Raw genomic sequence first — 14,208 nt, 5'->3', positions numbered from 1 at the left:
TGCCTTCAGCTCAGGTCATGATCTCAGGGTCCTCGGATCAAGCCCCACATTGGACTCTCTGCTCAGCAGGGAGCCTGCTTCCTCCTCTCTCTCCACCTGCCTCTCTGCCTACTTGTGATCTGTCAAATAAATAAATAAAATCTTTAAAAAAAAAAGCGGGGGGCACCTGGGTGGCTCAGTGGGTTAAGCCGCTGCCTTCGGCTCGGGTCATGATCTCAGGGTCCTGGGATCGAGTCCCGCGTCGGGCTCTCTGCTCAGCGGGGAGCCTGCTTCCCTCTCTCTCTCTCTCTGCCTGCCTCTCCGTCTACTTGTGATCTCTCTCTGTCAAATAAATAAATAAAAATTTAAAAAAAAAAAAAAAAAAAAAAAAAGGACTAGCAAGGGCGCCTGGGCGGCTCAGTCGTTGGGCAGCTGCCTTGGGCTCAGGTCATGACCCCAGGATCATGGGATTGAGGCCCACATCAGGCTCCCTGCTCAGCAGGAAGCCTGTTTCTCCCTCTCCCGCTCTCCCTGCTTGTGTTCTGTGTCTGTCTCTGCCAAATAAATAGGTTAATAAATCTTAAAAAAAGAAAAAAGAAAAAAAAAAAGCATTAGCAGGCAGGGCAAAAACTGGGTTGTAGTCCTCATTCTGCAACTAATTTTCATGGCAAATCTCTGGTGCTTGATTTCCCCACCGGCCAAATCAAAGTCGTAGGTTAAATCCTAAGTCACCAATCAGTCGCCCACAGCCTGGTTCTGTTTCACCCTACTGAGTCTCATACGTGTTTTTAAACTCAATTTGTTGCCCGGTTTTTAATGTTGGGAAATTTCACATAAAAATCCAGGTATTTGCTTCTTTTGAGGAATGAGGTCTGTCCACAGTGAGCTCTCGTTACCATGTCGTGGCGCCTGGTGTGGGCCTCTGGAACAGCTGCCACCTTGGGTGAGGGCAGGCGACTCTGGCCTCTCTTGTGCTTGTACTCAGGCACTTCCCTCACCCCCATGACCTGAGGGGGCATCTGAGTTTATGCCCTTGGGGCTGACACCTCTAAAACTGTTTTTCTCTTGTACTCTAAAAGCAAAGGGAAAGTCTCTGGAGCGTGACAGGGTACAGTGTGAGAAGCAGACTCTAGTACCACATCTACCTTCTATCCAAACCCACCTCCTTCTCGGCCACTCCTCTCTCACCCAGGTTATCTCCACAGGCCCTGCCTCCACACCTTCAGCTGTGAACTTCAAAGACAGAGACTATATCTAGTTCAATGGCATCCTCCCCATCCTCTACCTAATACAGAAGAGATGATTAGTATCCTCCCACTAAAGTTAAGACAACTACTTGGTTAAGAAGTGCTTCAGGTGTGTCTAGTTTCTTCCATTTAATGGTTCCCAGAAGGTAGGTATACAATATAGCTACTACACCCACATCTGTGCTAGATGGTGCTCGATCACTTGCATGAGGTCTCACTGAATCCTCCCAACTAGCCTATGAACTTGATGATCTAGTATTTGATACTGTATTTGATAGATTTAGAAAGTGAAACACACAAACAACTCACCGCAGGTCAGTTACCAAGCAGCAAAGCCAAGATGCAAACCCCACACCCCAAGATATGATTTCTTTGTGAGCACCCCGATGTAAGTGGCAAGCGGCACACAAAAAAGAGGCCGTTGCCAAAAGAAGTCTGAAGAAACCGATTTTCAATCTGATCTGAACATCTCCTTTCTCCAGGGCCTAAATATAAAGCCCCATTATTAATAACGTGAGGTCCTCAAGAGTGGATTTTCCAGACGAACCATGTACCTGCAGCTCTAGAACAAGCACATTTCTGCCTGCCACTTAGCGAAGCTGCCTGAACCACGGGTCCCACAGTGCACTGTAAAGTAGGAGAGTTACCACACACCTTCATACACGTGGAAAGGGACTACAGTGCTGAGAACCTCTCTTATTTCCTAGGAGGAAAATGCTACCATATTACAAAAGGAACAAAGGAGGCACCTGGGGACTCAGTTAAGCCTCCAACTCTTGATTTTGGCTCAGGTCACGATCTCAGGGTCACGAGATCAAGCCCGGATTCTGCTTGTCCCTTTCCCTCTGCCCCTCCCCAGCGCTTGCACTAGCACATGCGCTCTTGCTCTTTCTCTCTCTCAAATAAATAAATAAAAGGAATGAAGAATTTATGCTACCAGGAATATGACACACCAGAAAGAGCCACGGAAAATCCTTCCTGTTACAAAACACCGAGAAATAAAGAAATAATAATAAAAAATCCAGAGTAGTAAACTACCATCACCTGGAAAGTTCAGAAGGTTTGACAGAAAGGAGAAGCTTCAGCAAGATATAATGGTAAGAGAAAGCCCTGGATAAAACGGAGGCCCGAGGGACCATGCATGAGTAGAGAAGTTGAGCCTTAACAAAAAAACACCCTGACGTACAAGGTATAAACTTATCCATCCTGCCATGGCTCTGGGTGAGGAGAAAAGTCTCCACAGCATGCTTTCAGCCTTCAGATTAGTCTTTACAAGGCTGACCAGAAAACCCATGCCACAAAATTCACTGCAAGTGCCCTGGGTAGGGCAGTCGGGCCCCTCACAAGCACTCTCAGAAGAAGCCTCGCAGACTTGATCAGCCAAACATGAGCTCATAAGCAGACAGAGAATACAGAAAAAAATGAAGACACTGAGTCATGAACAAGGAATAAGAGGTTATCAAAAATAGCCAGATTTAAAAAAAAAAAATCCATATTTTGAAGGAAAAAAAAATTTGAACTTAAGAGAGGGATGTTCCTTTTTTACCACAAACAAAACCAAAAGCAAGCTAATACATGTGGAATGACAGATTTGGAAAATCATCGTTTAGCAACCAGCCATGTGGTAACTGATACAGCAATAACCATGAGGGAGGGCTACACCCTTACAGTGAAAGGATATTCGCAACATCTCAGTGCGCCACTTCCAATTACTAATTAATTACAAAGGGAACCACGACCTTCACAGCAGAACTTGGCCTCTGGCCCACCTGTCCTGTCAGCTCCTGCTGGGATGCAGTGGGATACAACATCACCAGTGCAGGGTTCCATTAAGTGTTTAATGTTTCCTACTGATGAAACAATCAGACAATCACTGTAGGCCAGCTATAGGACCTTCTTACAAAAGAACTGTCCTGGACTCTTCAAAACTGCCGATGTCAAAAAAGAAAACAAAATGAAGAAAGGCCGGGGAGGGTAACTGCTTAGGTAAAAAGAGACTAAAGACACAATTATATTCTGAATTTAAAAATATAAAAAATGAAACAACCCCAACCTGGAATGACTTGGAGAAATTTTAATATACACTAGGCATCAGCTAATCATGTTAGCAACATTAAATTTTCTTAGGCGGACACTGGTACTTTGGTGTCATAGGAGAATGTCTTTGCACTGACTTTCACATGGTTCAGAAATAGCGAAAATGCAAATGTTACAAAATATTTACAATTACTTATTTACATGTGGGGTATAAAGGGGATCATCATCCCATTCTTCCAACTCTGTTTAGGTTTCAAATTTTTCAAAATGAAAAAAAGAAGAATATTCCATGGGTTGAATTAAACAGCAGCTTAGTTATAGCCTACAAAACAATTAGAGTGGAACAGAGGTCTAAAGAAATTGCTCAGAATGCAGCAGAGCCAGAAAGAGAGAAAATATGAAAAAGAGGCTGAAAGACAAAGAAGACAAAATTAAGACGCTCTGGCCCAGGGTTTCCCAATGTTGGCACTACTGGAGCTCTGTGCTGGATAATTCCTTCCTGTAAGGTCCGTCCTGCGCACTGCACGGTGTTTGGCAGCACTGGTGGCCTCCGCCCATGAGATGCCAACTGCAGTCCCTGCCTAACCAGCTTCTGACAACCAGGACTGTCTTTAGACCTGGCCAATGTCCCTTACAGGGCAAGACTGCCTGGGGCTGAGAACCTCTGCAATTAGACATCATCTGAATGGAGTTCCAGAAGAGCACAAGGAGAAGAAGGGAAGGCAGTGTCTAAAAAGAGGTGAAACTGGGCGCCTGGGTGGCTCAGTGGGTTAAGCCGCTGACTTTGGCTCAGGTCATGATCTCAGGATCCTGGGATGGAGTCCCGTATCAGGCTCTCTGCTCAGCAGGGAGCCTGCTTCCCTCTCTCTCTCTGCCTGCCTCTCTGCCTACCTGTGATCTCTCTCTCTATCATATAAATAAATAAAATCTTAAAAAAAAAAAATAAAATAAAATAAATAAAAAGAGGTGAAACTGTAATGGTACTGCACTGCACAGTGATGAGGCATCAAGAGACGCATCTCATAGTGAGATACCAAAACCAAAAATGTCTCAGAAATAGCCAGGAAGACAAAATCCTCAAAACTAGACTTTCAAAAACAAAAAGAAAAGCCAACAGGTAGCAAGCATCAAGAGAATACAGAATACAAGAGAAAACAGCTCTCCAAAAAATTAAATAGCCAACATAAAGATCTTTCAAAACAAGGGCAATAGGGACACCTGGGTGGTTTAGTCATTGAGCATCTGCCTTCGGCTCAGGTCATGATCTCGGGATCCTGGGATCAAGCCCCGAATTGGGCTCCGTGCTCGGCAGGAAGCCTGCTTCTCCTTCTCCCACTCCCTCTGCTTGTATTCCCTCTCTCGCTGTGTCTATCAAATAAATAAAATCTTGAAAAAACAAAACAAAACAAAAAAACAAGGGCAACAAAATACTTAGAAACCTGAGCTGGCCACCAACAAACTTCTAGAAGCAATTTCTAAATGATGTACTTTTAAGAAGAAAAATGGAGGGAGAGGGAAGGTCTCAGATATAAGAAGGAACAGTAAGCAAATAAATGGTAAATACATTGAACAACCGGATGTTGCCTGCAGCGAGATCATTAAAGCTCACATTTACATGGCACTTTGTTTTTTTTTTTAAACATTTTTTTTTTAAGATTTTATTTATTTATTTGACAGAGAGAGAGATCACAGGTAGGCAGAGAGGCAGGCAGAGAGAGAGGAAGGGAAGCAGGCTCCCTGTTGATCAGAGAGCCCAATGTGGGGCTCAATCCCAGGACCCTGAGATCATGACCTGAGCCGAAGGCAGAGGCTTTAATCCACTGAGCCACCCAGGCACCCCTTACATGGCACTTTAAAAGCTCCTCACGAATACAGTACTTCCTCCTCTGTTGTAAGAAACCAGTATAAGATATACCATCAATTCAATCACATGATTTCAAAGTGATAATTCAAGTCATTATCTCACAACTGACCACTGTCTGAAATGAGGCACATGCTCCTTCCGTAAAGGTGAAGATACCTCCCTCGGGTCCTCACGGCAAGTCAACACCAGAGCTGGAATTTAAAGCTTATATCTTTACAAACACAATTCCAAACTCCTACATTCCCACAAGTGGCCTGTTGAGGAACACGCATGACTCGGACTGGGGGCTCTGGTCCATTTCGTGTATCTGCCCAGTCCTCTCACAGACCCCAACAAGCCTACTGCCTCCTCTGCCTGGAAGCCCCTTCTCTCCCCTGCAAAGCCAAACTCTCTCCCAACCCTGCAGGGCAAATGTCAAGTCTCGACCCTTTCTGCTTTACCAGGCCTCAGTACTACCTCCAGCTCACATCGGCTGCATTTAAGACATTAAATATATAATCGTATATTTATTATGATTACATATTAAAAAGTATAGGTCAGTATCTCACAGCTTAGTGGTCAACTGAAGTATTTTGTGCTGTCATGGTTTCCTCTCTCTGCCCTGGACACTGGAAGCCCCTTAAAGATAAAAAGCATCTAATTCCTTTCTTCTTTCTTTTTTCACTATTCCTCACACAACCTTCAAAAAAGTGGACACTGACTGATTTTCTTTCCCTCTCAAGTAAGATGTCATCCCCAAGATTTAATGAAGTCCTAGGCCAACAGAAATTTATTTCCAAGGCAAAGGAGACTGGAAAGAGATAAAGGACAAATTCTAGACACAATGGAGGCCCCTCCAAAGACTTCATCTTCTCTTCTTTGGAGGTCAGCCAGGATAATTTGAATTTTAGGAGCACGGATTTTAGATACTCAATTGTATTACTGCACATTAGTTTTGCAAACATACATATAACCAATTTAGCTAAACAAAGACTAGTTAAGACACGAATTCAATTTGGCTTAAACATTAAGATCATTCTCTTGGGTAGATTTGAAAAATGAAAGAAAATGAGTACCTTGCCAGTTCCAGGAGGTCCTGCCAACAAGACAGCTCTTCCAGCCATTTTCTTGCTTTTGATTAATTCTACTATCACACCACATGCCTAGACACCACAATGGAAAGAAATAATAAATCAGTATTAAAATGTTTCACATGGGGATAAAGTCCAGTTTCTGGTCCAAACAATTCACATACATTCAGCCAACACCGAGCGCCACTACACTGCAGGCAATGTTCTAGGTATTGGGAGCAGTGGAGGGTGACAGAAAAGCAAGCCTTGTGGTCTTGGAGCTTGTGGTCTAGTGGAAGGGACACACACAAAAACATGGTAGACGATCACTACTATAGGGCGCATGGGTGGCTCAGTAGGTTAAGCCTCTGCCTTCCGCTCAGGTCATGATCTCAGGGTCCTGGGATCGAGCCCCACATCGGGCTCTCAGTTCAGCAGGGAGCCTGCTTCCTCCTCTCTCTCTGCCTGCCTCTCTGCCTACTCATGATCTCTCTGTCAAATAAATAAATAAAATCTTAAAAAAAAAAAAAAATCACTACTGTTAAAAAAAAAAAAAAGGGGGGGGGGGGGTGGTGGTAATGATCTGGGAAGGCCTCTCTGAGGACACTGTATTTGATATATGAAGCTCTGGGCAAAGGGGAGGCAGTGTTCCAGACAAAGGAAACCGCAAAATCAAAATGCAGGAATGAGCTTGGCATATCGAAGGGACAGAAAGGCTGCAGAGACCAAAGCACAGATAAAAGGAGAATGGGAAGATGAGGTTCAAGAGGCAGGCAGGGGCCGGGACTCACAACAGGATTTCAGTCCATAACAAAGTTTGGATTTTAATCTACATGTAATGGGAAGTCACTGAAATGGTCTTAGGCTCTGCACCCCATGATGATTTCTTTTTAAAAGACCTTGATGGTGCTATGTAGAGAATGGTTGATAGGGGTATTAGAGGGAGCAGTGATTTCTAGCCTGGGGGCCAAGGATAGACTCCAGGGGTCCACACACATCCTGAGATTAGGAATAAAACTGAAAACAAAACTGTGTACATACGTTCCAGGGAGGAGAGTCACAGCTTTCACCAGAGTCCCCAATTAACCCATTAAGGGTTAAGAATCAAAGCATACAGTACTAGTTGGCCATCAGTTAACTACCAGAATGTTGCAAAGCAAATGCTGCACTGAGGTTAAACTGAGAGCACCCTAAAATTAATCGAATGTCTTTCAAATCCTCAAGAGTAAATTACTTGGGGCACCTGGGTGGCTCAGTCGTTAAGTGTCTGCCTTCAGCTCAGGTCATATCCCTGGGTCCTGGGATGGAGCTCAGCATTGGGTTCCCTGCTCAGCAGGAAGCCTGCTTCTCCCTCTCCCACTCCCCCGCTTGTGTTCTCTCTCTCTCGCTTTCTGTCAAATAAATAAAATCTTTAAAAAAAAAATTTTTTTAAGTTAATTACTTGATGATTTGTTGTTAAACCTTAAGTTCATACTAACTCTGAATACTATTAAGCCATTTACAGCACATACATACATATACATATAGATATATAAATATGTGTGTGTATGTGCAAATTCCACAAATGGGTTACTGATTTTTATATATTTTAGAATATTTAACTTTATACAAAGAAAGCTGAGAGTCACGCTTACTGAACACATATCTCAGGACTATAAGGTTTCTTACATTGACTTAATAACCTAATATATGACTTAGGGCAGGCCAGAGCTCTTCTCTCTGGGTGGTGACAGGGTCTTGTGAACACATCTTATCTCCTCTACCACTGCTTCCCATGGGGACTATGGAGAAGTACCTTGGTCCCACACTTCCACAGCCATTCCAAAAATGTGGGTTTAAAGAATACGACGTGTGGACGGGCTGTATTCCATTTTGGGCTCAGTTGGAAAACAGTGCCCTGAAGAAAGTCCATAAGCTATTTTTCAGCTGCTGCATTTCTAAGAAGAAAGTAGGCTACCCACTATGGTCTTTCCCTAGAGCCCTGTGATATTATAATCCTCAGCATTCTTGGGGAAGAAACTTTCCAAAGCGTGGATGTGTACTCTTACTGAAACACTAGGACCTCTTCCATTTACTCTCTCTCTTTAAGCTCCAAATTCTTTCCAGTGAGATGTGTTCAGTGAATTCTAAAATTTAAAAAGAACTGGAAAGGCCTTTAAAAGATCACCTAGTCTAACTCTCTTCATTTTTCAGATGGGAAGATATTAAAAACCAGGGAGACTGCTGATATGACAAGAGTCATGCCAGGACCCGGAAGCTGCAGTGGGATGCCTATTAATTCAATAAATAAATAAATACTGAGTCCTGATAATGGGTAAGATTTGGTGTATATAATAATATTTAATCAACTCTCTTGTCGGGAAGCTCATATTCATCATCTCAGATGTTAAGAGCACGGATACTAGAGGGCGCCTGGGTGGCTCAGTCAGTTAAGCATCTGCCCTCTGCTCAGGTCATGATCCTGGGGTCCTGGGATGGAGTCCTGCATCAGGCTCCCTGCTTAGCAGTGTGTCTGCTTCTCCCTCGCCCTCTGCTCTGCTGATTTCGCTAATAAGTAAGTAAAATCTTTAAAAAAAGAGAGAGAGAGAGAAAAGAAAAAGAGCATGGATTTTGGAATCAGACAGGCTTGGGTTTAAATCCTGCCTCTATCACTACCCTCTGAATGACCTGAATGACCTACCTACCTAACCTGTGTGAATCAAATCTCCTCCTCTGAAAACAGTTCATAATAGTGGCACACACTAAGGGCTTAAGGGTAAAGTGTACCACTGTCTGCAACTTACTTTGAAATCCAAAAATGGATTGATGGATAGATAAATGAACAGATGTAGGATAAACCAACAGAGTAAAATGTTCATTGTAGTATTTAGGCCCGTAGGTATTCACTATACAAGTCTTTTTCTTTGTTAACATCCGAAAAGAGGCAGAGTAAAGTAGGCCACAATTATCAGGGTGGAGGTGAAAACTGGACAACGGAAATAAAGCTGCCTGGTACACAGCAAACATTCAGCCAGCGTTAGCTATTTTCAGTAACAGGTCCTCAGTAAGCAGAAGCTGGTAAACAGAAGTTTCAAAGTCCCCCTGACCCAGTCAATGTTTCCATTTTTTTTTAAAGATGATGCTCAAAATAGAAACCAGAGGCTTTTCTTTGGCCCTTTCTTCTAGCCCAAACGGGCTAGGAGGCAATAGTCTTAACCTGGTATTAAGAGCAGATGTCTGTAGCTACTAAACCACAGCAAGGCCAAGGGGCATGGATCTCACCTTAGAGCACAGAAGGCTAAAATGTGGCTGTAATATCATAGGGAGAGCACTGATTTGAGAGCCAGCAATACCTGTGGGTACAAATCCCAGCGCCACCATTACTAAACTGAGTGGCAAATGGGTAGGTGCAGTGACCTCAAGTGGGAACCCTCAATTTTTTCATCTGCAACAAAATAATACAAAGAGCTTGAACGGTTTCATGGTTATAATGTAGGTAAAATGACTTGGCATCATTGCCACTTAAAAAAAGTGGATTTGATTGGAATGGTCAAAAAGGACGCTGCAGCGTGGTTGAAGCAGACTGCTCCTCTCCCTAATTCTCATTTCCCTCCTTCAGCCCCCAAGCCCTGGGAACCAAAGTGAGTTTTCTAAGGTTGATCACTTCCCTACTTTAAAATCCCCATGACTTCCCAATGCGTTCACAGAAATCCAAATTCCCTACCATGTCCGACAAGGCCCTGCGGGAACTGACCTCCACCAAAACGTAGTAATTATTTTATTTACCGGTTAAACGTTTATCGTCTCAAACCACACTAAAATGCAAGCTCCAAGAGAGCAGGGACCTTAACTAACTTCTTCCCAGCTTATCGCTGCGTCATGAGAGCAAGGCGCAGAGGAGGGGACTCAACAGCGATGTTGTCAGTAAGGTGAACCGCCCGTGAGGGGTCATCACCGGTTCTCCTGGAACCGCCCCTCTCCCAATCCCAGCGCGGACCTCCTCGCCGTCCCCCGCCCCATAATCCATTCTCACCGCCCTAAGGAAAGGTAGGCGGGACATCCAAGCGCGCGCCCCGCCCTGAGCCCCCACTTCAGCGGCCTCTCAACTCCCCGGCCCGCCACACCTCTCGCGCGTTCTCCTGGCCCACGAGCCCCGAGGCCGCTTGCTTAGCCAGGCCGCTCTCGTCCAGCCCCAGCCCCTTTACGTGGCTGTGGGAGGCGATGCGCTGCGTCTTCGTGGTGCTCTTCACCTCCTCAATCTTCATCTTGCAGACGCAGGGAGCCAAAACCAGCGTGGAAAACCGAGAGCGAGCACCACACGCCCCGCACCTGGGTTACCATGCGGCGGTTACTAGGGCGGTTTGTCAAGGCCCGCCTTACTCGGCGATCCATTGGCGAGGGCGGGAACGCCTCCGCTCTCCATTGGCTCTTGGCTGTGCCCATCGAGGCTGCCGGTAGGGCTCCGCCCACCCACTTCCGGCTGTGTCTCGGGGTTGGCTTCCCCCGCAGCCGGCACTTCCTGCTCTGGTCCTACGGTGAGAAGGGAAGGGATCTTATCCCGGGTTTGATAGTGCGGCAGTTGAAGTGGGGTCCTGGAGTCGGGTTCCTAATCCTGCCATCCTATCATCGCATTTGAACGTCATACCCTTCAGCTCAAGTTATTACCTCCGATTTGGAGTTGAAGAAAACAAGTTTAGAGCTTAAATTTTGACTTTTGCTTCCTTAACAGTTTTCTGACTCCCAAGCCTTTGCTTTGCCTCCGTAGGGAGGCCCCGCTCAACCAACCCCTCCCACCCTGGCTCTGCTCAGGATCCTCCCTGGAACTGTCTTCCTCAGCTTCTCCTGGCCTCCGTCCTCTCCCTTTATTTAAATAATGTTGACAGTGAATATCATGTTTCCAAAACTCTACCTCCTTGTGAGGTAGTCCAACTCCTAATACAGATGGAGATGCAGGCTGAAGCACAGTAACTTGCCCCCACGTAATCACATCACTGCACAGCGAATAATCAGAACTGGAGAGCTTGACTGTGGACTTGAGTTTCCACAGCCTGTATCATCCTCATCCTCATCCCATCCAACAACCTCAGATGATACAGTCAGCAATTGTCAGATTTGACACTCCCTAATGATATTCTAACTCCCTATGATGTACTCTCCCCATCCATCCATTCAACAAACATTTGTTAGTACCTGCTATGAGCCAGACGCTGCAATGCACTAGGGATGACAATCTCCAGCATTGACAAGCGAGGTTCTTAGGAAACTTGCAACATGAGATGTGCAGGGACAGGTATATGCACCTGGTGTGCAGCCCCCAGAGCAGGGCCACCAAGAACAGTCTCGAGAGCCAGGGAAGGCATCACCAGGAGAGAGGGCCTGTGCCAGATCCTGACCAATGGGAAGATGTCCTCAGGAGTAGTTGGTATGTTACTATTTTACAGATTAGTAAACTCAGGTCCAGAGAAAAGGAGGGACTTGCCTAGAGCTTACGAGAGCTTGAATTAGGTTTGAAACAGACCTGAAGTCAAATCCTACTGTAGTAGTTTCTGACTCTCACATCTTGTATCTGTACATTATTTTTTAATCTAGGTTTCTATTTGCAAGATTATTGGGTCAATGTTTGTCTCTCCCACTAAAGTGGAGGCATTGTGAGAGTGTAGACCACATTCATATTCACCATTTTAACCCAAGTGCCTGGCGCATAGCCTGGCTCATAATTAAGTTTTATGAATTCAAATAAGATTCAATACCACCACATACACTGTTAAGTCATGCAGTTTTGCTGCATGTATTTTAAACACTGGGTTTTGTGGGACTTGGTAATGATTTCTGTCCATGAACGAAAGCTTTTGTCCTTTTCAGAGCACGAAAGAACAGGCAAAGCCTTGGAAGGCTGAATTTTTTACTGGTGGCCTATGTATGTATGATTTCGTCAACCCTAGGACTCCCAAGAAGGTTGCTTAGCACCTCATTGACTTTTTTCCTAGTCATAACTTATAAATAAGGAGCAATTCTTTTCACACCATAGAGAAAAAAAGCTTTCCCCCAATTAGTATTCAAAGTGAAGCATTCTGTAGGACTAACTTCTTTCTTTCTCCTAACTTCACAGTTAGAAGACCTTTTCTACATTTAGTATTTTAAGCCCCAGACTTTGGCATGAAGACGATTTCCTTCCAGAGGAAATGGGGAGTGAAGGTTGGGGAATAAGGATTTTGGAGCTCAGGGGAATCACTAGGAACACTTGATCCAGTGATTTTAAACCCACATTCTGTGGGGTTGTAGAATTCCTCTGTGGCCAGTATGTGGGGAGAAAGGGAAAGCTGAGGGAGCCAGATGCCATGCTCATGCCCACCTCCCCTTCCCCTAGAGCTGTTCCATCATGGATCTAGTCCAGCATTCTCATCTTGAAGATGAAGATACTGAGGCCCTCAGAGGGAATGGAGTTTGTCCAAGATTACAGATCGAGGAAGTGCCTGACAAAGCCTAGACCCCACATCTTGGTGTAGAAAAAAGCCAGGCCTGGTGGCAGAGCCAGACAGTCCTTTCATTTCAACAGATGACTGTGCAGCAAGCCAGTGTCCAAGATACACAAGATGAGTAAAGGACAGGTGAGGCCCACAGTAGTGGACATATTTTAGCTACTCAGCATCCATCCTGCTTCTTCTGGTTACCATCAGTCTAACTTTCTTTAGAGAACAACCAGTCCCTACTTTGAATCCAAGTGGTTTGGATGGGTTGATCCCACCCATAGCTTTGTTTCAGGAATGGATACAGGACCCTGGCCTGGCCTATCAGAGTATCCCAACCACCACCCCCCCGCCATGATGATTGTTTCAGAAAAATGAGCAGGCAGACCAATAACACTTGTGTCCTGGTATTTTTACTGGAAGTATCAAGAAAGAGACTTGAGGGGGCGCCGGGGTGGCTTAGTCGGTTAAGTGGCTGCCTTCGGCTTGGGTCGTGATCCCAGGGTCCTGGGATCGAGTCCCACATTGGGCTTCCTGCTCAGTGGAGAGCCTGTTTTTCTCCCTGTCCCTCTGCCTGCTGCTCTGTCTACTTGTGCTTTCTCTCTCTCTGTCAAATAAATAAATAAAATCGAAAGAAAGAAAGAAAGAAAGAAAGAAAGAAAGAAAGAAAGAAAGAAAGAAAGAAAGAAAGAAAAAGAAACTTGAGTCATGGGTTCCAGGTCATCTTTGCCACTTTATGGGAAGACTCTGCCTGAGAATGAAGTCACAAAGGAAAAGAAAGCTGGTAGACATTCCTAATGAAATCCTTTATATTCTCAGATTCCGCCTTGCCCTACTTGCAGTGTAAATGACACTGATATTGGGACTTAAAATAGATTGAGTTACGTTTCTATCCGTGGGTACTGAAAATCCTTATCAATGCAATGACATATATACAAGTCATTGTGTGGACTGCTACATTCCAGCACTGGGCTGTTGGACACTCCCAGACCTGCCAGCATTCTCATTCCCTCACTTCCGTGACCCTTGCTCTTTCATCTCCAGTTCTTGACTCCACTCTTCTCCACTCCAAGCTTGATCATCTCAGCTACTTGTTTCTCAACCCCCTTCTGCTTCTTCTTTGCTTTGGCTTCTTTCACACTTGACCTTTGAACCCAGAAGCCCAGGTCAAGCCTACCCCTGCCTTCATTGCTGCCTCCTGAAGGCAGAATAAAGAACTCGGTAATGAACTCTCACACGTGTTATCAAGGGTACAAAGACCATTCAGTGGGTCAATGGGAAAGGACAGTCTCTTCCACAATCTGTGCTGGGGAAACTGGATATTCATGTGCAAAAGAAAGAAGTTGGTCCCTTATCCTACAAAATATACAAAAAATTAACTCAAAATAGAGCCCAAACCTGCTCTAAGGAACTTAACCTATAAAACTCTTAGAAGAGGCACACCTGGCAGCTCAGTCAGTTAAGTATCTGCCTTTGGCTCATGTCATGGTCCCAGGTGTCGGGATCGAGCCTGGAGTTGGGCTCTCTGCTCAGTGGGAAGCCTGTTTCTCCCTCTCCCTCTGTACCCCCCCACCACCAACCACTGG

At 45.0% G+C, this 14,208-nt stretch overlaps 1 protein-coding gene across 2 annotated transcripts in view; it reads right to left on the bottom strand.

The window, feature by feature from the left end:
* LOC111159085 (RuvB like AAA ATPase 1) overlaps positions 1–10,502 on the bottom strand; it is a 44,192-nt gene extending 33,690 nt beyond the window's left edge. For both annotated transcript variants that reach the window (XM_022521472.1, XM_022521473.1), the window contains exons 1-2: positions 10,280–10,502; positions 6,183–6,269 (exon numbers count right to left, since the gene is read on the bottom strand). In XM_022521472.1, the coding sequence (XP_022377180.1) occupies positions 6,183–6,269; positions 10,280–10,420 (228 nt within the window). In that variant the 5' untranslated portion in view covers positions 10,421–10,502. The remainder of the gene's footprint in view (positions 1–6,182; positions 6,270–10,279) is intronic.
* Positions 10,503–14,208: the final 3,706 nt, after the last annotated feature.

Source organism: Enhydra lutris, unplaced genomic scaffold (genome assembly GCF_002288905.1).
Source record: "Enhydra lutris kenyoni isolate GAN:26980312 unplaced genomic scaffold, ASM228890v2 scaffoldscaffold66, whole genome shotgun sequence".
Lineage (NCBI taxonomy): Eukaryota > Metazoa > Chordata > Mammalia > Carnivora > Mustelidae > Enhydra > Enhydra lutris.
Note: the sequence above shows the minus strand (reverse complement) of the source record. Positions and strands in the feature narration are given on the sequence as shown.